General features: G+C 36.4%; 1 protein-coding gene and 1 pseudogene across 1 annotated transcript; one reads left to right on the top strand and one right to left on the bottom strand.

The window, feature by feature from the left end:
• Positions 1-4,167: 4,167 nt before the first annotated feature.
• Positions 4,168-24,706, bottom strand: LOC146138275 (coadhesin-like). Its single transcript, XM_083394554.1, has 17 exons — positions 24,638-24,706; positions 24,003-24,085; positions 20,104-20,202; positions 19,482-19,602; positions 19,170-19,325; positions 18,799-18,891; positions 17,332-17,466; positions 16,753-16,876; positions 16,493-16,659; positions 15,542-15,706; positions 14,102-14,257; positions 13,500-13,688; positions 12,650-12,788; positions 12,144-12,304; positions 11,372-11,535; positions 9,677-9,824; positions 4,168-4,465 (listed from the first exon to the last, which is right to left on the bottom strand). The coding sequence occupies exons 1-17, from the start codon at positions 24,693-24,695 to the stop codon at positions 4,269-4,271; spliced, it is 2,355 nt and encodes a 784-aa protein (XP_083250680.1). The 5' UTR covers positions 24,696-24,706; the 3' UTR covers positions 4,168-4,268.
• On the top strand, positions 5,883-8,548 carry LOC146138276 (uncharacterized; annotated as a pseudogene).
• Positions 24,707-24,935: the final 229 nt, after the last annotated feature.

Below are 24,935 nucleotides of genomic sequence, written 5' to 3'. Positions count from 1 at the left end.
CACCTTGATTGCAGCGAAACAGATTACGTCAAAGCGTTGTATTTTACTTTAAAACGCCAGAAGCCAGTTATGCCAAACAAATACAGACAAAACCTAAAAGTCTCCCAGGCCATCGGATGTCATTTGCATTTATGGAAACTGTTTAGTATGTTACCATAAGCATTTATATTTCGCAGTATAACCAGTTCATCGAAATGTATAACGTCATCTTGAAATTGTGTGCGCATAATTTTTTTATATTAATGAACAAATACGGAATACGGTAAGAAACAGTCTAATGAATTCTAGACAAAAATCTCACAGTTTTAAGAAGGGAATGCAATTTTTTGATTGTCTATATTGGTAAAAGCAGCCATCTATTTATACAACGAAGATGATATAATGATTTTATATTCACAAGTAAACAAAACCCCAAATCTGTTGGGGAATACTATTTACTAGGGTTGCCATATTTTTTACATTATCTCTGCTAAACAACATGATGGTTTAAGGGGCATAAAAAGGCCGGAAACGTCATAACGTTTTAAACTTTAAGAAACTTGCTGTTGTCACGCGAAACAGACCGCAAACAAGCGGTTAAGTTAAGTGTTTTTGCGCAAATCGCGAAAATGTTTTTTTTTAATTGTTTTTACCATGTTCATTGTTCTTATTTAAAAACGGATTTTGTCAATTGTGCCTCAAAAGTTTTGAGGGTCTATAATCTGGTACTCATAAAGTTAACCTTTAAAAATTGACATATTCGGCTTTCATCTTTAAAATTTATGTTTATTATGTAATTTTGGTTTATAGGTTTAAAATTATGAGCGGGTCCTATTTTTTCGCAATAAAATAGTGTGACGTTAAGTTATCTAAAGCTCTCTACGCCTACCTAGCGACAGTAATATCTAGCAATATATCTCCCTTTTGTAGTGTTTGCCAATATGCTATTTATGTAAATCAAACCGCTAGTAAACTATAAAAATAATACTACGAATCACTTGTTTGTTTTTCAGGCCTAAACAACCCAACAATCGGGTGCTTTTATGGGAAATTAATACAAAAAGTTAATTTGAATTTAGATAAAAAAAGATGATGAAGAAGGTTGTAGATTTTTGTGATTTTGGCCCAAGGGTTGGGGTAGCATTTTTTGAAGGGCGTTTAAAAAAAATTCTAGAATATTGTTATGTTAATGAAATATTTACTCCCGGGTGGAGAATGTTTGTTTTGTTTATCGTTTTCCTTTGGTTTCGGGGGAATCAAAAATATTTTTTTAATGGATTGCAGGTTTTTTATCAATAGGGGGGATATAAGTTTTATTTGGTTTGGGGAGAGGGGGTAAAATCGATAGGCATTTTTTTTTGTAAAAATATTTGCATCTTCTTTAGAAGTGAAGGCAGGAAGTTTTCGGCCCATATTTGTTTTTGCTTGCAGAAACAAGACAAGAGAAAGTACAACTTAATGTAAAGCGTAAAACGAATAAACCAAAGTATAATACGTTATACTACAAAACATAACCTGGTAGAACTCTATTTATAATAACCCAATTATTGAATCACCCATGAAAATAAGGCCCTGAATAATACCCCCTGACAAAATATACAACAACCGCAACCCCGTCTAGTTATATGGGCCGAAAATTTATTTTCGGGACATATCTTGTTTTTGCTCGAATTCTTTTATGGGTTTTTTGGTTTGTTTCAGACCGTTTTTTGTCCAGAGTTTTACAGGAAAACTATAATTTAGAGAGACTTCAAATGTCCATACAAGAGGGAGGCGTATATGTAGATGAGCCTTTAAGGGTTTAGAAGTCTATTTACCTAGGGGCCTTCAGCTGGGGGTAGGAATTGGAAACAAAATATGACGTCATCGTAAAATTGGTTTTGGCTCTGTACTCCTTCGCAAGGATTAGGAAAAATTACAATTTTGAATTTTAACTGGAAAAATTATTACACAAAAACTGCAAAACCTTCGCTTGTAATGGTAGAATATAATGGGCAATTGTAAAACAAAATCAGTCTTCGAATATAACGCCACAAATGTTTTACGGTCTTAGACATTTTGTTTCCTGTTTAAAAGAACTAAACGTGTTTGCCGCAATCTATTGAGTGGAACATGCACTAAATGTTTTATAAATGTACAAAGCAAAATATTTCCACTTTTTCAAAGAGCGAAAACACACATTTCAAAGAAACATTACAATCGCCATTAGGCTACCAGGATTATCATTTAAAACGCAAAGGCTGGCATAAGTTATGTTAAAAGTCGAATATTGGACAAGATCCATTATAAGTGTTGTACAACTGTAATATTTGGTACAGCTGTTTGGACTATAATTTCGATAGCCATAATAGGTTAAAAGGAAAATGTTGTGGAGGCTGTTACGCGCTAATAAATGACGAAGTGGCACTTTGATTGCAGATTACGTCAAAGCGTTGTATTTTACTTTAAAACGCCTGAAGCCAGTCATGCCAAACAAATACATACAAAACCTAAAAGTCTCCCTTGCCATCGGATGTCATTTGCATTTATGGAAACTGTTTAATATGCTACCATAAGCATTTATATTTCGCAGTATAACCAGTTCATCGGAATGTATAACGTCATCTTGAAATTGTGTGCGCATTCTAAATGTTTATCTTAATAAACATATACGGAATACGGTAAGAAACAGATTTTATATTCACAAGTAAACAAAACAAAATCTGTCGTGAAATACTATTTACTAGGGTTGCCATATTATTTACATAATCTCTGATAAACAACATGATGGTTTAAGGGGCATAAAAAGGCCGGAAACGTCATAACGTTTTAAGTTTTTAATTTCCTTGCTGTTGTCACGCATAACAGTGCGCAAACAAGCAGCTTAAGTTAAGTGAAGTGCGACAATGTATTTTGTTTATACCCTGTTCATTGTTCGTATTTAAAAAACGGATTGTTAATTGCGCCTCAAATAATTTAGATTAGAGGGTCTATAACCTGGTACTCATAAAGTTAAAGTTAAAGAATTAGCATATTTGGCTTTCGACTTGAAAATTTATGTTTATTATGTTAATTGGTTTTATAGGTTCAAAATTATGAACGGGTTCTAAGTTATTTGAAGCTCTCTCCGCCTACCTAGCGACAGTAATATCTAGCAATATATCCCCTTTTGTAGTGTTTGCCAATATGCTATTTATGTTAATCAAATCGCTAGTAAACCATAAAAAATGATACTACCATCCCCTTGTCATTGGTTAACAACCCATCAATTGGGTGGTTTTATGGCAAATTAATACAAAATGTTGATTGATGAGAAAAACTGTTGGTTGTTCTTGAGTCGAATTTAGACCAAAAATTGATCAAAAAGCTTATAGATTTTTGTGGTTTGGGCCCAAGAGTTGGGGGTGCATTTTTTGAAGAAGGTTTGAAAAAAAAATTAAAAATGCTGTTTTTGTTAATGAAATATTTACTCCCGGATAGAGACTTATTGTTTCAGGGGCATTAAACATATAGTTTTTTAATTGATGTAAGTTTTTTATTAATAGTGGAAAATAAATTGTTTTTTTTATTTGGTTGGAGGGCAAGGAGGAAAGAGGGTTAAAACAAAAAGCGTTTTTATGCGGAAAAAATATTTTTATTTACGTCGGAAGGGATGGCAGAAAATTTTCGGACCATATCTGTTTTTGCTTGCAGAAACAAGTCAAGAGAAAGTAGCCTACAACTCAATATAAACCGTAAAATGAATAAACCAAGGTGTAATATGCAATATTACAAAAATTAACCTGGTAAATATTTATAATGACCCAATTATTAAACCACCTATAAAAATAAGTCCCTGAAAAATATCCCCTGACAAGATATAGAACAACCGCACCCCCGTCTAGTTATATGGGCCGAAAATTTATTTTCGGGACATATCTTGTTTTTGCTCAAATGCTTTTATGTTTTTTTTTTTACCTTTTAGCTCGGGACAAACCAACATCTTACCTACATTTTATTGTTTCAAATGGCCAAAAAATACAATCTCGACCAAAGCACGACAATAATTATCGTAATCAAGTGCGAAACCCAATGGAAAGCGATCAGTTTCTAAAACGATATATAAGGATGTGATTCACTACAATTTGCAGGATATCGATAATAAGGAAAACCGATGTTGAATGTCGTTATATATTATGCTATACATGCAATGAGAATGTTGTGACAAGCAATGCAATTTTATTTGTCGTGCTTAAAAGCTAAGTACGTGAACAAACTTGCGACTTTTGACGCGTTTATGGCGTAATTAGACGCCCTGTGAAATTAAGTCTTCATACCAACACACAGATAGGAATGGGACCGCTCCAGACCCCGTACTGCTCGCGTTGGTTGCGGCACGTTACCGAAGGGCCGTTTATGCGCCTATATTCCGGCTGGCAGTCGAATGTGCACACGCTGTTTTCTAGGTTCCCGTTGGAACAAGTCATGGTCCCGTGGTCGGACGGAATCAGGGTCTCGCAAGTGGCGCCTGCAAACGAGAAACATATACACATAGCATAGACAAAATAAGGGCGGAGTAGACAATGTAAGGTTAACAACACACCGACGCCAGGAGAATACTACTAAAAGATAAGGAGTGTCACACGTTTATTTGTTACTTTTTATTCATAAAAAAGTTCCTTGGCTTTGTATATTAGCCCATCTGTTGTCGTTTGTGGGTGTGCCGACGACTGCTTCAAACTCTGTTATATGTTCAAATACAATAAACCTATATATATATATATATATGTCTGCTAAAAAAAATCGAAAGAAGCGTCTTTCTGATTTCGGTGCTGTCATTCGTTAGCAAACAACAACCGTCGGTGAAGTTGTTTAAATCTAGACGCACCTTAATACTTAGTGTAGGACGTATCTATCTATACCAGCCTTTCTTAACCTGGGGTTAATTTCGTCGTTTAAGGGGGTAAATGAGCTATCAATCAAAATATCCGCATCAGTTGGCAGGACAGAAAATTGTGCCAGCTGTAGGTATGGTAGGAAGCCTACTTTCCTAGTTCAAATTTACTAATAATTCAAAGCTAGCTCCGTAGTCATAGCCTAGTGATTCTTTATTGTCTAGTATCGGTAACGTTATGCTTCGCTAATTGATATTTTTTTTAGTTTATTGGTGACATCCTTATATCTCTTAGTTACAGATTAAAGTAAGTATAGAACTTAGCAAACCGAAAATCAGTTTGTTTGTATGTAATAAAAAGATAAATATATTTCGCTATAAAGCATCTTCAGTATCTAAAAACATAACACAACATAAGTCAAGAATACGCTATAAAAACCTAAACCAACTGTTCTAGGCAAGTGGTGCACTACGCAAGCCGCAACTGCTGCAACTAAATGACGATGCAATCAGTAAGTGACGTAAACTGATAAGACAGATAAATGCGCGCCATGAGGTGGAAAATAAAATAGAGAGAGGGCAAATAGAGAAAACTAAACAAAACAAAGTAAAACAACAAAATAAGACACTATTTAAAACGAGGAAAAATCATTTTTTGGATGTTTATGCTAGCATTTATAAGGTTAAGCCATTTGTCCTCGCACAGGTCTAGTTGGTTGACCTCAGGTTGCTCTACAAAGGTCACCTGGAAACAATTACTTAAAGGTGGCTTGGAGGCAAAAATGTGGGCATGGTAGGAAGCAAAATGTTTTAAAAGAGCAGCTTTGTCCCCGTCTTTCGACAAAGAAAAGGTTTTCCACGTCTCTCTGTGGCTATTCCATCTGGTGGAGAACGAATTTTTAGTTTGGCCAACATATTGTTCATTACATATAACACAAGACGCCACGTAAATACCGAAATTTTTACAGTTTAAACATTGATGTAGTTTTATGGTTTTACTCTGTGTGATAAGTTTATTTGTGGGAAAAAACATTGTTTGTAATTTGCCGTGATGACCACAAAGACCACAGTGGCCACATCCATTGGATTTGGGCAACTCTTTGTCTTGCACGATGTTAGAGGACGCTTGCGCCAGCATGCGGAACTTTGTGAACTTGTTGGCGAGGGTATGAGGCCTTTTGTACGACACCATGACGTTTTGTTGGTAAGACCTCTCTTTCTTTGTTAATTGTAGAAGATTGGGAAATCCGTTCGCCCAAGGAATTTTCTTTGGAGTTTTAACTTTTTTCAAAGGCCCGAAACGTTCCTTCCAAAGCGTTGGCAGACCTATAATTTTACGCACTACACCCTTAGGAAAATTGGATTTTAAGCTTTTAGTTTGAAGGCGACGCAAACTTTGTTGATAATCGTCGTCGAGTTCATTCAGTCGCCTTAGGCGGGTAGCTTCTCCAAAAACTACTCCCTTGAAAACAGAGGGTGGGTGGTGAGATCTGCCGTTAATAAAACAGCGATCAGAGGCTGTCGGTTTGGTGTAGTCTTTTGAAGACGTTTTTGTAACATGGAGAACATCTAAAAACTCCAGTTGATTACCATCAGTAGCAGTGTTGATTGTTCTGAAAGTGAGCTTTGGGTTGTTTTGCTCGAATACCTGCTCCAAACATGAACGTATTTCATCAGTAGTTTCTTGACCAAAAAAAAGCCAAATTATGTCATCGACAAACCTTTTGAACAATTGCGCTTTCTTAAGGGTCTTATAAGCACTTTGTATAACGTAGTGCATAGTGATGTTGGCTATGGAAACAGAATGGTTATCGCCGGTTATTATGCCCTCTAGTTGATTGTAAAAACAACTGCGTCACTACGTTGTTAAGGCAGTATATTACCAGTTCAGCAATATTTTTTCTGGACGATTCTGGGTACGTAGTATGTTTTTCTAAAACAAACAATAAAGCCTCTTCTACAAGGCTTTTTTTAACGCTGGGGTACAGTTATACCACATCTGCAGCAACAAGAAACAAAGGTTTGCGAGAACGTAGGTTGTATGATGCAATTCTTATACGATGCAATTCGTATACGTCTTCATACTAAAGGTATCATGAATGAATTTTTTATACCGGACAGCAGGCATTAAAATAATACATGGTCGATACCAACATGTTCCGGGTCTCCACCCCAAACAATTTTGCAATATAAGTCCTGCTTACGCCTACCCTCTTTTCAAATGCCATAAATACCCCCCTGAAGGTCTTCCGTATATTTCCATACATAATATACAAGTGCGATTGCTAATTTCAGCTGACAATATTACCACCTCACGGGTAACAGCGTTTCTAGAGTTTTTGTTAAAACCGATTAGCGTTGTGTTTTGCAAATCCAAAGTGGATGAGTATTGCCGTGACAGCAAAGATTATTTGCTCAGTCTGTCCCTCTGGTCAGAACAACGCAAAGCAGCGGGTTCATACAACCTACGTTCTCGCAAACCTTTGTTTCTTGTTGCTGCAGATGTGGTATAACTGTACCCCAGCGTTAAAAGAAGCCTTGTAGAAGAGGCTTTATTGTTTGTTTTAGAAAAACATACTACGTACCTAGAATCGTCCAGAAAAGATATTGCTGAACTGGTAATATACTGCCTTAACAACGTAGTGACGCAGAATGGCAGTTGTTTTTACAATCAACGAGAGGGCATAATAACCGGCGATAACCATTCTGTTTCCATAGCCAACATCACTATGCACTACGTTATACAAAGTGCTTATGAGACCCTTAAGAAAGCGCAATTGTTCAAAAGGTTTGTCGATGACATAATTTGGCTTTCTTTTGGTCAAGAAACTACTGATGAAATACGTTCATGTTTGGAGCAGGTATTCGAGCAAAACAATCTAAAGCTCACTTTCAGAACAATCAACACTGCTACTGATGGTAATCAACTGGAGTTTTTAGATGTTCTCCATGTTACAAAAACGTCTTCACCGTGTGGTTTCATCACAAAAGACAACACCAAACCGACAGCCTCTGATCGCTGTTTTATTAACGGCAGATCTCATCACCCACCCTCTGTTTTCAAGGGAGTAGTTTTTGGAGAAGCTACCCGCCTAAGGCGACTGAATGAACTCGACGACGATTATCAACAAAGTTTGCGTCGCCTTCAAACTAAATGCTTAAAATCCAATTTTCCTAAGGGTGTAGTGCGTAAAATTATAGGTCTGGCAACGCTTTGGAAGGAACGTTTCGGGCCTTTGAAAAAAGTTAGAACTCCAAAGAAAATTCCTTGGGCGAACGGATTTCCCAATCTTCTACAATTAACAAAGAAAGAGAGGTCTTACCAACAGAACGTCATGGTGACGTACAAAAGGCCTCATACCCTCGCCAACAAGTTCACAAAGTTCCGCATGCTGGCGCAAGCGTCCTCTAACATCGTGCAAGACAAAGAGTTGCCCAAATCCAATGGATGTGGCCACTGTGGTCTTTGGGGTCATCACGGCAAATTACAAACAATGTTTTTTCCCACAAATAAACTTATCACACAGAGTAAAACCATAAAACTACATCAATGTTTAAACTGTAAAAATTTCGGTATTTACGTGGCGTCTTGTGTTATATGTAATGAACAATATGTTGGCCAAACTAAAAATTCGTTCTCCACCAGATGGAATAGCCACAGAGGGACGTGGAAAACCTTTTCTTTGTCGAAAGACGGGGACAAAGCTGCTCTTTTAAAACATTATGCTTCCTACCATGCCCACATTTTTGCCTCCAAGCCACCATTAAGTAATTGTTTCAAGGTGGCCTTTGTAGAGCAACCCGAGGTCAACCAACTAGACCTGTGCGAGGACAAATGGCTTAACCTTATAAATGCTAGCATAAACATCCAAAAAATGATTTTTCCTCGTTTTAAATAGTGTCTTATTTTGTTGTTTTACTTTGTTTTGTTTAGTTTTCTCTATTTGCCCTCTCTCTATTTTATTTTCCACCTCATGGCGCGCATTTATCTGTCTTATCAGTTTACGTCACTTACTGATTGCATCGTCATTTAGTTGCAGCAGTTGCGGCTTGCGTAGTGCACCACTTGCCTAGAACAGTTGGTTTAGGTTTTTATAGCGTATTCTTGACTTATGTTGTGTTATGTTTTTAGATACTGAAGATGCTTTATAGCGAAATATATTTATCTTTTTATTACATACAAACAAACTGATTTTCGGTTGGCTAAGTTCTATACTTAGTAAAATCTTTATCATTGATGTGCAACCAGAATCGTTTGTTTTCACCATTCGGATTCAGGCAGATTTTGTTATTCGAAAGAATACTTTGATTATCTCTTAGTTACATCATTGTTACGTCATTTGCTGCTTGAAATAATAAGCTTTTCGGCAGTCACGGCATAGATTTATAGGTAACGTATCTGTGAGCAGCGTGTTTTAAGTTTAGTTTAAATATTCTGGTTCCGTTTTTCTATGCGAATTGATACGAATCTCTGCATTGCTTACTATCAAATCTAAAGCATGTTGAATCTGATATTCGTTTTGTATTATCTACTACTTTACAATTAAGGCATAAAACAACTCGTTGCCAAAGTAAGGAAAGCCGCCGCATTAAATATAACTGATGAAATTTTTAATAAATGAGCACTTTTAAATGTGATATGTTGAGGGTTAATCTGACATTCATTTTTGTTAAAAGGGTAAAACATACAAAAAAGGTTAAGAACCCCTGATCTATACTGTAGATTGAAATCAACGAGTATACTATGTATACTATACTCGTTGATTTCGAAATGGTATACCTACCCCAAAATACATTTTATCTATTTCCAAACTAGAAATACCTGAAATGGAAGATAAACCTTACTTGTTGAACATAAGTCTCGCACAACTTCGGCCGCAAGGAGACGGTCAAGCGCCGCAAATCCGTCCGAAAGTAAAACCGGTTCAGTTGGCCGAGCAATGTCGATCATTTGATGTTTGACAACATTTGCCCCAACGCCAACACCTAGAATCTGTAACAACAAGCCAGGTTCATGTCAAACAATATTTTCTATGTGTGAAAATATTATAAGCTATATGCAACGCAGAAATAAACCGGCAAATTCAAAAACAAATGGCAAATAGCGCATTACTGTGGTATGGTTGCATCCAGGGGCGGGCAACTTCTCCAGTCGGCGGGCCTGATATGGGAAATGAAGTACTAGGCGGGCCGGATTCCTGATCGATATATTAATTGGACTGCCATAGTCTATATCAGGGGTGTTCAAATGATTTCTGCCATGATCCACCACAGTCATACCTAACAACATGATGATCCACCAAATGCGAATAGTAAACATATTAGACACGCTTTAATTTTATGGTGCTTTATTTATGTAAATGTACCCTACAACATATTGATAACTTTGAAAGAGTCAAAAGTGAAGTGTGCTACAGCACCAAGATTGTTTCAGTGATAAAAATGATGAGTTGGTTTAGACCAGGGGTCGGCAACCTTTTTCTAGTCGCGGGCCAACACCAAACTCAGAAAGCACAAAAATTTAACTGAGAATTGTGTTATTAAAATGTTAGAACAACTTTTAATCAGGCGGACCTCGGATCTTTTTTTTTTCACTTAAAAGCGTGTTTAATTACATTTAAGGAGGCAGTAAAGCGTTGGCGTAAAGCGCGAAAAAGGGCGTTTGTTTGGTTTAAAATTCGAGCCCAAACGTCGTCATTCATACTCCCAATTAAAAGTGTAATAAAACTACTTTAAAGAAACGCGATAACTTTAATAGTTAACCTTGTTTAGTGTTTGTGAACCTTTTTAAGTCAGGGCGCACGTGGCGAGCGAAGCGAGCGCGTTTTTTATGTATACCGGCATTTCTTTTAAATTTGTTGCAAGTTTTATTACATTACCGAAAATAAAAAATTAAAAAAAATATATATAACGGAGAGTTGCTCTTCCAGCAAAATCAAAACGTGAACAATTTGGACGTAGTAAGATCATTCGCGCGAAGCGGGGCGCATCCGGCCCGCGGGCCGTGGGTTGCCGACCTCTGTTTTAGACTTCAGGTCTTACAATAGCATCGAATTGGGGCTTTCTGTCGCTAACTGATATCCTCAAACGCTCACAAAGGTTAGCATTTGGGAGTCTCGTTCTATGCTTGATATTTTACAAAATTTATCAACACTGACAATAGGTATTCACATAAGACACTGTAGCAAGTTTATGTTTTCAAGACTACATTAGAAGATCCGCACAAAAGGTTGAAAAGATCCGGAACCGGATCGCGATCCGCCATTTGAACATGACCGTTCTATATGTTTTGTCGCATAATGGCGGCTAATGTCGTACTCTTTAAACACACCACTTTCATTGCACAGCAAACATACTGCTTCTAGCTGACTTAAGTGAAAAGTAGGCTACTTGGGGCAAGTAGTGGGGGATTACGACAGACTGTTGCCGCGGGCCACATTATCATGTAACACCGGAAACTGTCTGCGGGCCACTCAAAATCCCATCGCGGGCCGGACGAAAGGAATAAAAATGATAAAAGTAACAAATTTCGACACACACCTTTACACCTCTGCTCCTCAAAGCATTGCTAGGTTGAAGTACATCGTCCGTCGAATTGCCGTCCGTAATCACAACCAAACTGTTAGGCACGTCAGGCCTGTCTCCATTAGCAGCAGAGAATAGTACATTATCGGCATATTGCAATGCTGCTCCTGTATTTGTAGCTAAAATAAACTTTTATTATATTGTATGTTTTGCCGTCGATTTACACATTGAACGCAAACGCGGTAATCAGGGTCTTGAAGCCGTTTGAAGAATGGCTATGTTATTCCTATATGTTTCAAATAAACTATTCACGGAGGAGACCTTAAACTAGATTGGTAAAAGCTAATAGGCCTACGTTTTAAAATGCAAAATTCATTACTACTATTTCTCTTTGCTAAGTGATTCACATGCGCACTGTCGGTGTCCGTATAATAGTCATATGAAAAATGATTCTGTTACACATTTTTAAAAAGTTTTTATAGTTCGTAAACTACATGACTTAAACTTAAACACATACTTTGATCAGGGTATGTTTATTTGCACATTTACAGAAGATCTTCGAATCTTCTAACGAATAAAATTATATACGTCAAAAACAATTCTCGCTAGTTAATTGACAACACGACTCTAAATTCTTCTCTGTAAGATAAAAATATATCTTGTCAAGGCAGGAACATACACTTTAATAATACTCCCCTACTATCACAGACCGCTAAGCCTGAAAGTTTCAGTATATCTGCTATAAATGTACAGATAGCCGCCATTTAGTTATCGTGGAATATCTTACAGTCTGTGTCGAGGTATCGAAGTCGAAGAACTGCCGCCTGTAATGCCGACTTGTCGTTGGCGTATTGAGTGAAGAAAATGTGTTGTCCGCTCAATGCCGGGTTGCTGTCGCCAAATGTGATCACCGCTATTCGAGTGGCGTCGTTTCGCATTTTAAATGCGCTGCGATTTTATGAAATATTATCATACGATTTTTTTCTTTTTTGCTGCTTTTTAATTTCAAATGCAGTTTAACTTCAACGTATCGATTTAGGAAATTTATTAGACCGAGAATTTCATTAAAACACTGGGACAAAAGTTTACACATTTTATTAAACGTATAATAATCACCAACTATTTAGGCTTTTGTCATAAACACTTTAACGCAAAAGAAAATAAATGAGCAAAAAAAGACAAAATAGTATTATTTTTGGCTTCTTAGATGTAATGAAAGCGACAATTATGTTCATTTGTCCGTGAAACTATTTAGGTCTGGGATTGAAAAGTGCTAGCATACGCTCGTCATACCCGATAACGTTGTTGACAAAGTCAAGAATCCTCTCCCAATTAGAAACTGCTTCGAACTGACTTTCGAGATTGACTGATGCCGATGAGTCCAGAACAAAAACCACGTCCGACAATACTTCCGGCTTGCATGGCGCAATCTCTGTGGGATTTATTTTTTTAAAACTTAGTTCGTTAAACTGTTTGGAAAACGCGCCTTTTGTTATTCTGTAAGAAAGAATAATACGCTCGGCTATAGAGTGTGTTCAAATTCATTTTTAGTACAAATAAAGTTTTATTTTTATTATTTTTAAATATATTTAGGATTCAATAAGAGCGCGAAATGTAAGTGTGGTATTGCGTGAATATAAGTGACAAAAAGCGTCATACCAATTACAGATTCTTGCGACATATGCCAATTAGAAAATGATAATAAATTTGCCATTAAATTCATCTCCATTCGTTGTTTGAAGCAGGGGTCCGTAATTACTACTAGGCGTGACTCAAAATTACAATCCCAAGGTTACGCGACCCAAATATTTGGCAAGGTGTTTTTAATATTAGGCTAACGCTTTATTAAAAGTACAGTAACCTATTGTGTCTCTATTTATAAAGACAAATATGTGTTTGTATGTTTTAAGAGAGAAACTGTTATAGCATCTGTAACATGACAAGCTTAAAGCCTTCTATTTCAAGACCTGTGAATGTTACATTCGGATTAAAATGCTAGTCGTTCTCAAAGTAAGACGGCTCTCTTGTATATGATTTTGTGTACTAATGCAAACAATGAAAACTTACAAAAAACTAAGCCGCTTTTAATGTATTTTGAGCCTTTTAAATAACTTAGTTAAATTTATATGTGGCCATCTCATACCAGCGACGCATGTCGGGAGTTTGTTGTTCCAATTCGCCATCCCATCGCGTACTTCGCAAACTGTGCTGTTTGGCTGACCCCGGTTCAGAGAGTAGCCCAAATTGCAGCCGAAAGAGCATTCGCTTCCAACGTGTTGGCCGTCGGTGCACGCGTATCGACCGTTTGCTATTGGTGGAAGTTCCTTGCACACTATACATACAGGTTTATCAGGAGGTGTTTAATCAGAAGTAAACTAATCATTTTAATTTTTTAAATTAGAATATTCTAGCACGGAATCTTGGCAAAAAAGTATGAATTAATAACAGTATTATTAACAAATCTTTTTAACAGACATAGATCCAATTGATTTGTAAGTTACCTTACAAAACTTCATTAAATACGGGTTATAGGCTTTTTATTTAACATGTATTGTACAGAAATTGGAGATTATATTATCATAATTCAACAAAAAGATCAGGAGATTTACTAAATTAGGTCAAGTCATTTAATCAATCATCTTAAATCAGTCATTTGTACACAAGACTTATCTTTAAGTTTATTGATACTACTAATTTCAGTGACTACAACACTGGTAATATCTCACCTACAGGATGACAAGTTACCTGGACAAACGTCCGAATTGCATCTTTCATTTTCTTCATCGGGTAACGGGCATCCGCTGTCACCAGGATTGCCATTTAAACACTCTCTATTTCTAAATTGGGTTCCCCCAGCACATGACGCTGAGCAAGAGCTCCACTTACTCCAAGCTGTCCATTCTAAATTTATACGTCGCATAGTATACGGTACCTAATTTATCCAGGCCTACTTGATATGTAGGTTAAAATTCCAAACGTAGACTTTAAATGAGTAATTTAATGTGATTTCTTTGTTCACACTATAGGTCTAGCACCATGCTGAATGCATCACTGCAACCCCGTTTAGAAACGTAAAAATATCTATATTTTTAAACGATTAGCTGTTTTTGTTGCATTTTTTTCCAAGCATCAAAATTTGAATATTTTAATATACGTATGGCTAAATTAAACGCATATGCGTAGTGGATATTGTACGAGCATGATAAGAGGCTACTATATTTTTGACCTTACAATAGGGACGCTTTCAAACAGATTGAGCATTTTTTGTGGTCCTATAAGTTTTAAGTCACAGAAATACGTCATAGCGTGACGACCCCAAACACGCAACTTAAAGAGGGCGAGAATGTGCAATTAAAAACAGGACTAAATGTATTTCGGTTGATTACGCAGAATGAATAAGTCAAAAATTTGCGCGAGAAAACTTGGATTTGCTAGTTTATTCGTTCGGCACATTTTTCATACAGACAACTTGTGTCTCGGTTATCTTGATTAAATTTACACCGAAAAAAGAAATTGTACACTGAAAAAAATAAAATCTAAATTTTCCTGCGTTATTTATTTAACTTCTTATTTGTCGTACAATTTACACTCCTACTACTAAACTACTATATGGAAAAACACAATAATATATATGAAGCAACAATATTTACAATACAATTAACTATTATTTTACAATATAGTATAATACTATTTTGAATTCCTATCGTCGAGACACAAAACCTACTAATACTCAACTATGTCGTTAATGCACACGCTGCAATCAACCCAACCACTGGACCAATTGCACGCTATAGCGACGTAGCAATTATATTGATATTTAAGGCAAGAAAATAAAATTCACACAGGTAACACTCTTCATCAAGTTGGCAAAACGGACCTATCACAGTAAACTTATATCCGTAAAATGTTGGCTATTCAAAACGCGGGACGACGGGACAAAGACCCATTTAAAACGGAACTGTCCCGCCTGAAATCAGGTATAGGAACAGTTTATATAAACACGACTAAATGAAAATAAAATAAAAAAATTCACTAGTTATATCAATAGGTAAAGTTTTTGCTAAAACCCAAGAGATAGACAGAGTTTGCGGTGCATTTGATTAACATAAAAGGTTTTCCATTGGAATCTAAGATATCGCAGAGTAAGACGAAATTTGGCCAAGCCAAGCCAAAAATTCAACTTACCTATGCAAAGTCCACGATCGCACGCTCTCCTCTCTATATCGGATCCTTTGCAACCACTAGCGCCTTTCTGACCCACGACGCACAATCTCTTTCTTGTACTTTCGCCTTTACCGCACGTCACAGAGCATCTGGGAGACCATGGACCCCATGAGGTCCATTCGATAACTATATGAGCAACACGATTGTTTAAGATGCAAAGTACTGGTAAAGCCATCTCCCGCCTTGGCCAAATATATTTCTATTAAGAAACAAGAATCAATTTTAAGCTGGTTATGAACAACAATCGCCTTTGAAAACATAAAGAAAAACGAAACGTTAATTTGTTTTATATTGTTTGTCAATACAAAATTTTGCAAGAGCTTATATACCATATTTCTTACGATACCTATATAAGCTTATCGCGGTCAGCACTTCTAACCAGGGCTGCGGAGCCGAAGTCGCATTTGGGCTTCTACGGAGTCGGTTTGTTTTGCTGGAGTCGGACTCGGGACTCGAGTATAACTACGCGACGTGCGCAAGCGCAGTAGCATTTTTGAAACTAATATTTCCGCAATATATAAATTGTAAAGGTGGAATAGAATATTTTTTAACCCTCTATTGTGGGTGGATAAATTATATGACACCCCTATAAGTAAATTGCTGTACCTTAACTATGTTACGTTAATGGGTACAATATAGGATGTAGAGTCGGACTCGACAAGATCCCACATTTGGCCGGAATCGGACCCGGGACTCGGGAGTCGGACTCGACTTTACTTTTTTATGGCGGATTCGAACTCGGTTTATTTTAACCGACTCCGCAGCCCTAGTTGTAACTGCATTGTAGCATTATAATCCTGAATTTTGTGCTCATTTGTGTGCTTGAGATTTAAATAGCTTTAAAAAACATGTATTTTTTCGCATTGTCTCAACCACAGGTACTGTGTTATTTTAATTGCATGAAGGTAATACTTTTGCACACTGGTGGAGTAGATGGAATCCATCTTGGAGTTGTAACACGCGGCTCAACGATGGTTATCTTGTCGTTTCGCGGAAAAGCTTCGGCTCCTCGACCTTGTTGTCGTAAGCATTGCAGATATTTGGAACCAACCAATTGGTACCCGTGATCGCAAGAAAACCTAAAGCGAAATTCAGGGTTGAAAGTAGAATAATTTTCTTACAGGAACGACGAAAAATGTTTTTACTGGAACCCATGGCAATTATAGACTTACGTGCAGTTGCTGTGTTCGTTGCTGGCGTCGCTGCAAGAAACATCACCGTGTTCCGGTTGAGTTTGAGGCTGACAATCATCCGCAACACATTGTGGAACCTCACCAATCCATTGCCCTCCAGCGCCTATAAAGCACATTTTGAAAGTTTTGCGCCCCCCCTACTTTCCTTTGTTTTTAGGTATTCTATTGACATGTTCAGGTGAGAGTTTATGTAAATTTATGTTAGAATAGTATTTATGTTGTTGGGTGTACGTTTGTATGCCATTATTCTAAATATATTTTGTGTTAAAGCACAAATTATGAGAAATTCAAATCGTACAGTTAAAGGCAGTGTGGTGATACCAAAATAAGAATAGGCTTGACTACTAAACTAAAATGACAATTCTAAAGAAAAATATAGCTTCTCGCAAACGGTATAAGATCTTCCAATGATTAGAATATTAGAATCTAATCCATATCAACGCATCGTAATTCTATACCGAATATCAAAAAAAACGTTAAAATATTTTTGTTGTTTTGTGATTTAAATACATTTGTCTTGTGAACATCTTTCTCATATCAAAACCAGTTTACCCTTACCGCATCGAATTGGATTGCCGTGATTAGGATGATATCCGCTAGGACACAATTTTAGACATTCGCTGCCAACAAGATTGGAATCTGTGCATTCAAGTGGTGGATGAACATGCATCATCGACGGGTCGCAAGTGTTCGCTGTAAAGATAGACATATTTGGGATCCAACTATTCATGACTCTTTTTTTCAAGGTATGTGATTTATCATAAACATTATGCCTTTTGAAGCGGTGTTGCATACCGAAGAAGGACATGAAATACGCAAAACGTAAAAAAGGCGTTTGAAGTGGGTGGAGGCCGCTCCTGGTCGGGCCAGTGGTAACCTTTGTCAGCGTTCAGAGCCAAATTTAAGCAGACCTTTTTTTAAAAGAGTGCAGAGAAATATCGTGATCGAAATTTAACACAAATAAGGCGATGGGTTATTTGTTCTTTTTAAATTTAAAAACTTTCCCTTGCCATTTACTCTGAAACGTACTATTTTCTTCCTGAAGTAGGCGACCATTCTTCAAAAGGTATTTTGACATCGTGACATTTGGTATTGACATCGTGACATGTGTTATATGCAGGGTTGGAACAAGGATTTTGTTTGGATATGGTCATGCAACTTTTAAGGGACGACGTCAGTTACATAATAACATTATTAAACAATTATTCCTAAAAACACTTGCTATTCTCAAATAAATCGTGCGCAAAAATTTAGCAAAACTTTCAATATAAAGGATATACGTGATGCTGCCACATAAAAGAGACTCGCATTTTGAGGGATATAATGGCATTTATTGTGTAATATAGTTAAACAAAAACTGCACTTAGTAGAGTTTGTGAATTATTACTGCAGCCTTCGCCCTGCAGGACATGTTTACCTTGCATGGCGGTTTGGGCTGAATTAAATAGAAGTCCCTAAAACCGACAAAAACATTAACGACAGAAAACAATTGGCGCAAAGCGCTACGAAATTAAAAAATATATATAGTTTAGCGGGCTTGGCCTGGTGTCCCCCTGGATCAGCCCCTTGGTATGTGCTCCTTAGTTCATTTCGATCAAACACGAAAGCATTGCCGTTTATAGATGTGTTGTGATGTCATGGTTTTATGTTATATTTATTGGAGCGTTTTATTAACTACGTCATGCGAACTCAAAATGTGTAACAGAATTGTTGACTTTTTACCAACAAGCTTTTAAGTTAATTTTTAAGGGAAATAGATTATTGATTTAAGTATAGCAGATAATCAAGTATTTTACCAAAGGTAATGGTTGATATGTCGAATTTAACTTTAAGCCGCCATAAAGATCATTAAAAGCCACTCTCAGAGCCGCGGTTGAGAACCATACTGGCAGGACCATATTTCACATTGTAATGGATGATAAAAATTATCCCAAAAGCTTTGTAAATGAAAACATCAAGCGTTTACCGAACCGTCATTGTTTTATTAAATAACGGATAATGCGCACAGTGGTACACTATACTCACGTTCACATCTTGGAATGCTGTGAGACCATCTGAACTTGGTTGATCGTTCGCTAAATCGACATCTGAGTTCGTCATACCCAACAAGTTTGTAACCTATATATTTTTATAATAAAATGTAAATTAAACAATTAAAAATGGGTATATAAACAGGAAAAGTGACCTGATTAAAGTTTACTTTTTATTCTAGCAAGTACTTTTTAGTCTTACGTTTAAAAATAACGAAAAATTTGTATTTCATGATAATAAAATAGCAATGCCTATTTGCGTCACACCATTCGTAGAAAGTTTTAAAAGTACAAAATGTAAAAACTTAAAACGTTGTTAGAAAATGTAAAATGTCATAACTGAAGTTAAAAACCGTATTAGCATACCTTCATCACAGCTAAAATGGCACGAAGTGCCACATCTGTTCATTGCACGATTCGACACAGGCTGGCCGTTGCTAAAACATTCAAAAATGAGCGGTCTTCGTATAAGATGAACATAATTCCAGCACCTTGGGCTGTGACGATGACACAGCCTCCGCGCTGAAAATAAAATGTAAGTAAATACAAACATTACATTTTTATAATACGCTATATCAAAAGAAAGCCGGTTTAGCGAACCAGGCACTTTTATGCATTTAGACTATAATGGTACGTTAGCCGTAACTATCAAATGCAGAGGCTGGATTTATACTATACTTGGCATGGGATTATGTCGTGGCGTCGTTCCTTTACAAACTGGTTTTAGCTGCTGGTTACAACGGTCTCTTGAACAGCAACACCTGCAAACTGAAGTCTGCCCACCAGGGATGCATCCTGGCTGAAAACGAAGAGAAAATAGGCATAATGATATCAAGGAACATCATCCAAAAGTTATATTTTGTAGTTAAAACTTCGTTTGGTTGTGAGATACAAGTTTATTATTATTTTACCTTAATGTTTTCTAAAATTGCACAAAACTTTTATGTCGCTCGAAAATGCGATTTGGTTGTTTTGTGTCTCATGAAAAACATGCCTGTCTAAGTAATATAAAGCAATAGGGCATGAGCGTGGGCATTTTAATCGGTTTGCAAATGCAATAAGATTCGAACTTCGGGTCATACATAAAACAATATTCGAACTTTCGGTGATGCAAACTATATACCTTTTTAGACTGGTTAATTCATGTTGCTGACAACTTTGTTCTATTTGAGTCAGATTATGTGCTTTAGTAAGAATACTCGTCTAATCAAGTGCCGAGTTTGACGTGCGCTTGCGCAGCAGCACGTTGATGTTTTTTATGATAGAAAAGTGATGTATTTCCTAACTATAATCTACGAACCTGTGATGCATCGTTAACACAGGCTTGGGTTTGTTTACATCCCGTTGAAATACTTTCCAATCTCGACCGTCGAGTGCGCACCTCAGTATGACAGCTTTGCTGCAAAGTAGCAAACCTTTTAAGTTTAAGGTTTCTTAATTTAAGAGCATAATGATTGATGCCACAGGCATTCCACTCGCATTAAATAAATTAGCTTTATACAACATTCGTTTCCTTGGTAGCAAGTAACGCACATGATTGTATGCGTTCGAGTAAATAATGCGAGTTTGTTTTGTTAAATTTCGATAATAATTAATTAAAATACACGCGATTTAATTAAGTAAGTTCATTGTTCAATGTTAAGATGCTCAAATTACACAATATATGATAACTCACGTACATAACAAAACACACAAAAATACTTTCACTACTAATTACAATCCAACTTTATATTGTTACTTGAAGTTTTGTTCATCGTTTAAACCTGACAGATATAAAAATCGTTCGTCGGGCTTGCCATATTCCGTGTTTGCACACAAATAAAAATGTTCATATTACAGTTGACTTACCATATACGTCTCGATTTTACAGTCCCGATTTTGAGGACTTTTTTCCGTCCATATTCAACCAAAATGTCGGGTTTTTAGTAAGACAACATTTTCAATACGTTACACCAATATAGGTTTGTTGTATTTGGTCTGTCTTAACTTGCTGAAAAGCGATACCTGATTTGCGTTTTATTCCTTGCGTTAAACATGAACGTATGTATAACGTGTGGTGGCAGTGGCCATTTTACGTGTTTAATTAATCGTTTTAAGTAATTAACGAACAACAAAAACATGCGCCCCTTTATTATTTCTCGTCTAATTATCAAAATTGTCATAACGCATCCTTACCAAAAACATCCTGTTGTATATTTATCAAATATTTTATGATTTGTCACTTTTTTACGCCTTTTACCAAACACTCGCTGTTATACTGAGAACAAAGCATTCGGCTGTTTCACACATGAATAATGTTATATCGTGACACATATATTTCCGTTATAGATAAAAGTATTTCACCTGTGTGAACGCGTTATTGTTAAAGTTCCCGGCTGCCAAAAAGGCGCTGGATTATAAATCATTTCCGCTTTTTGGTGTCGCCTTTCCTCTTTTATGCAAACTTTCAACTTATTTATGCGAAACCTTATATCAATATATCCAGTCTTGTTTAGACAATACAGTGAGTGGTTGTGTTGCTTGCCGGCTTCTGGCTGGCCAGCTCAACACCAGCCAACACAAATTGTGTGGAATTGTAATCAGACAACAGCAAAACTTATTGAAGCAATAGCGAGGTTGATTGCCGAGGCAAATTAGTTCAATGAGACTTGTAATATAAAACCCACATGCTTCAAATTGATGCCCGACGAGTGACGAACGAACCACCTACAAGCGACTGCCTAAAAACTATTATGTTTGAAACCTGCAAGAAGCTAGCTGTTGGAAGAATTGATCTCGTCGAAAGATACATCGAAAGACGCTCCATATCGTCAGCAAAGCATTTGCTTGGATTACGGAACACTAAATATAAACAAGCGTTGCCGATAAAGACATCACCACCGTTTGGAATCATGGAAAACGAAACGGAATTATGGATTTCACAATAACTGATTCTGCCTAGTTTATCAGGTGAAAATCTATTATACTTTTAATATATATATGTATAATTATTAAAATACCGACCGAAAGGTCTGTAAATTGTTTTTATGCGACTGTTTATCAAACCATTATGTATCGCATTTCGCAAATTATGTATAGTCTATATCTATGAAGTCTAAGCTTAAACGTCGATCGCACGATATTTGATAAATGTTAAAAGAGCTTAATTTTTGTGCTTGGAGCTCAATAGTTTGAAATCAAAGCGTTAAACTTGTGAATCACGACTTAATTTTGTTGCGCACGAAATAATTTTGTGTTAAATTTCCGAATTCTTTTAAACAATTGGTACGTTTTGGGTTTTTGTCTGTTTTTCTCTCATCACCCAGCCGCGTTTACACACGAGTTTAAATACCTCGTATCAAAAAGCATAATGATTTATCCACACGTGAAACATTAGCTTTCAAATCACAACTTTAGGAACACCCCATTTCCTGCCTTTTGTTGAAAGCAATAGTGAATAAGCAGCAACTTTAAAGCGTATTTTCTTGTGATGCGTCGTTATTTTAAAACTTACATTGAACGAATTGTGCAAACTAAAATATGCAAATTTTTAAGGAAATGTTGCTCAATGTTAAAAATCAATAGAATTTAATTTTGTATTGAATCGCAAAGAGATGTGTAATGTGAGTAATTATGTATTGTAATGAATTGCAATTTGTGTGAATTTGAAATGTAACCTAAAGCGCCTATATATATATATAAAAAAAAATTCAATAATGAAAAAACCAAAAAGAAAAATTGATATATATAAAGACTAAAGAATATATTCGCAATCAAAGTGTAAGTGTGTGTTTGAATGGCCTAAATTGCCACAGTGTACTCCCCAATATTTGGACAACATATCTGCCGAAAATTATTTTAATTTTCAGAAACAAACACAAACAAGCGTTGGGCGATGCAGAGATCAAACGCAAGGCGCGGATCGGTTTTCAAAAGAACACCGAACGGGGTTTTCCCCAGATGCTTCACAAATTTCGACGGCAAAAGCGAAACAGCACTGCTCTGTCATGGCGAACATTGAGTTCGAACAGCAAGCAAACGATGTTTCAAACAATCAGCGAATGCTGACGTCAAGATGCGAACATTGAGTTCGAACAGCAAGCAAACGATGTTTCAAGCAATCAGCAAATGCTGACGTCAAGATCATCTTGCAACACAAAAGAAGCGTGCCACCTGGCACACAAGAACAATGAAACAAATGTCGAAGAAGCATGAATTGAAGCATAAAAAAACAATCGCGCAAACGCGTTCAATGATCGGACAATTCGCGACCAACGCTCCACGAGCATTCCACAAACAAAAAAAACATAACAACACAAACAAGGAAACAAATAGCCAGGGCTTTATATGCACCCTGGCCAAAAATTTAGCGGTCGAGTATCTGTGGTGGCAGTGGCCATTTTACGTGTTTAATTAATCGTTTTAAGTAATTAACGAACAACAAAAACATGCGCCCCTTTATTATTTCTCGTCTAATTATCAAAATTGTCATAACGCATCCTTACCAAAAACATCCTGTTGTATATTTATCAAATATTTTATGATTTGTCACTTTTTTACGCCTTTTACCAAACACTCGCTGTTATACTGAGAACAAAGCATTCGGCTGTTTCACACATGAATAATGTTATATCGTGACACATATATTTCCGTTATAGATAAAAGTATTTCACCTGTGTGAACGCGTTATTGTTAAAGTTCCCGGCTGCCAAAAAGGCGCTGGATTATAAATCATTTCCGCTTTTTGGTGTCGCCTTTCCTCTTTTATGCAAACTTTCAACTTATTTATGCGAAACCTTATATCAATATATCCAGTCTTGTTTAGACAATACAGTGAGTGGTTGTGTTGCTTGCCGGCTTCTGGCTGGCCAGCTCAACACCAGCCAACACAAATTGTGTGGAATTGTAATCAGACAACAGCAAAACTTATTGAAGCAATAGCGAGGTTGATTGCCGAGGCAAATTAGTTCAATGAGACTTGTAATATAAAACCCACATGCTTCAAACGTCACTTTAGCGGGTAATTGGTCCAGATATTGTTTGCTCTAAACACGCTATGACGTATTTGCTAACGTCACACTTAAACAACCACAAAAATTATGGATTTGGTGACTGATTGGAAACGTCCTGATTTTAAGCCAAAATAGTTGGTAACCCTATATTAAAGGCTACCAGTCATACTGTCAAACGATCAATTATTTCAACATGTAAATTACAAACCTCGTTTCGTGCACAAAGTTCCCATGACCCTTCAGACTTGCATTGCGTGATACTTGCCGACTGACATTTCCAACATTTGAGAGCTATGAATAACCGAGCGTTGTTTAACTATACTCATATAGATTTCAGTGACAAATTTCTCCGTTATAGGCCTACCGAAAATAGAAAGTTATGTCTCGAATCTCTTTCTATATAATCCTATTTTGATTATAGGTTACCCTAACTGTACAAATTCATCTAAAATGTAGAATTTATCTAAAACGATATGTTTTTATATACTACGGTTGTCTTGTTAGGTGATGTAAAAATTTACCACATGATGAACACATACAACTCAATGAGAAGGAAACTCTATGCTCTACATAAGAATGCAACATACTTGGATAAATCCAATTATTTTCAACGCTGTTCACTAAGAGTATAGTACAATTATAAAACCTAATTATAAGTTCCTAACTTGCCAGGGCTGAAACTATAATGTTTATTTTACCATAATTCCTGGGGAACTTTTGGATGATAACAAAATATTAAAAAAAATAAAAGAAAAGGCAACAAGTATTGTGTTATCATGTTCCTAAACCAAACACACGTTGGACTGGTATTACTTCGTTTTTCGTTTTTACACTATTACGTACCTTGTGTCTGTACTACTGCAACAGCAAAAACAAAAACTACAAGACGAAAACAATTCATTTTAAATTTCCGACAGTGGTTTTCTTTATTGCTTAAAAATTACCTTTGCCTAAATTCTGTTAATTTAACAAATTTTAATTGTAAAACAAAATCCTCGGTTATTCCATATTGAAATCTCAGAGCTGTTTCAGAAAACATACAAAATAGCACGATTATTTTTATGTTTACACTCTACTGAAGTAGCATAATTTTCAGTAACACATCTGTATTATTAGAAAATGTATTCATTTTCTTTCTTGA

The sequence above is a fragment of the Ascidiella aspersa genome, chromosome 7, assembly GCF_963924565.1.
Source record: "Ascidiella aspersa chromosome 7, kaAscAspe10.2, whole genome shotgun sequence".
Lineage (NCBI taxonomy): Eukaryota > Metazoa > Chordata > Ascidiacea > Phlebobranchia > Ascidiidae > Ascidiella > Ascidiella aspersa.
The sequence above is the reverse complement of the archived record's forward strand: the minus strand, read 5'-3'. Positions and strand labels throughout refer to the sequence as shown.

What these genes read in the sequence shown, in the direction of transcription:
- LOC146138275 (XM_083394554.1), bottom strand. Translation starts at nt 24,695, where the DNA reads ATGAATTGTTTTCGTCTTGTAGTTTTTGTTTTTGCTGTTGCAGTAGTA. An exon ending in CCATTTTAGCTGTGATGAAG is followed by an intron (nt 18,892 to 19,169) that starts GTATGCTAATAC and finishes AAAAATATATAG; the next exon opens with GTTACAAACTTGTTGGGTAT. An exon ending in TTTGTCAACAACGTTATCGG is followed by an intron (nt 12,305 to 12,649) that starts GTATGACGAGCG and finishes ATAAAATCGCAG; the next exon opens with CGCATTTAAAATGCGAAACG.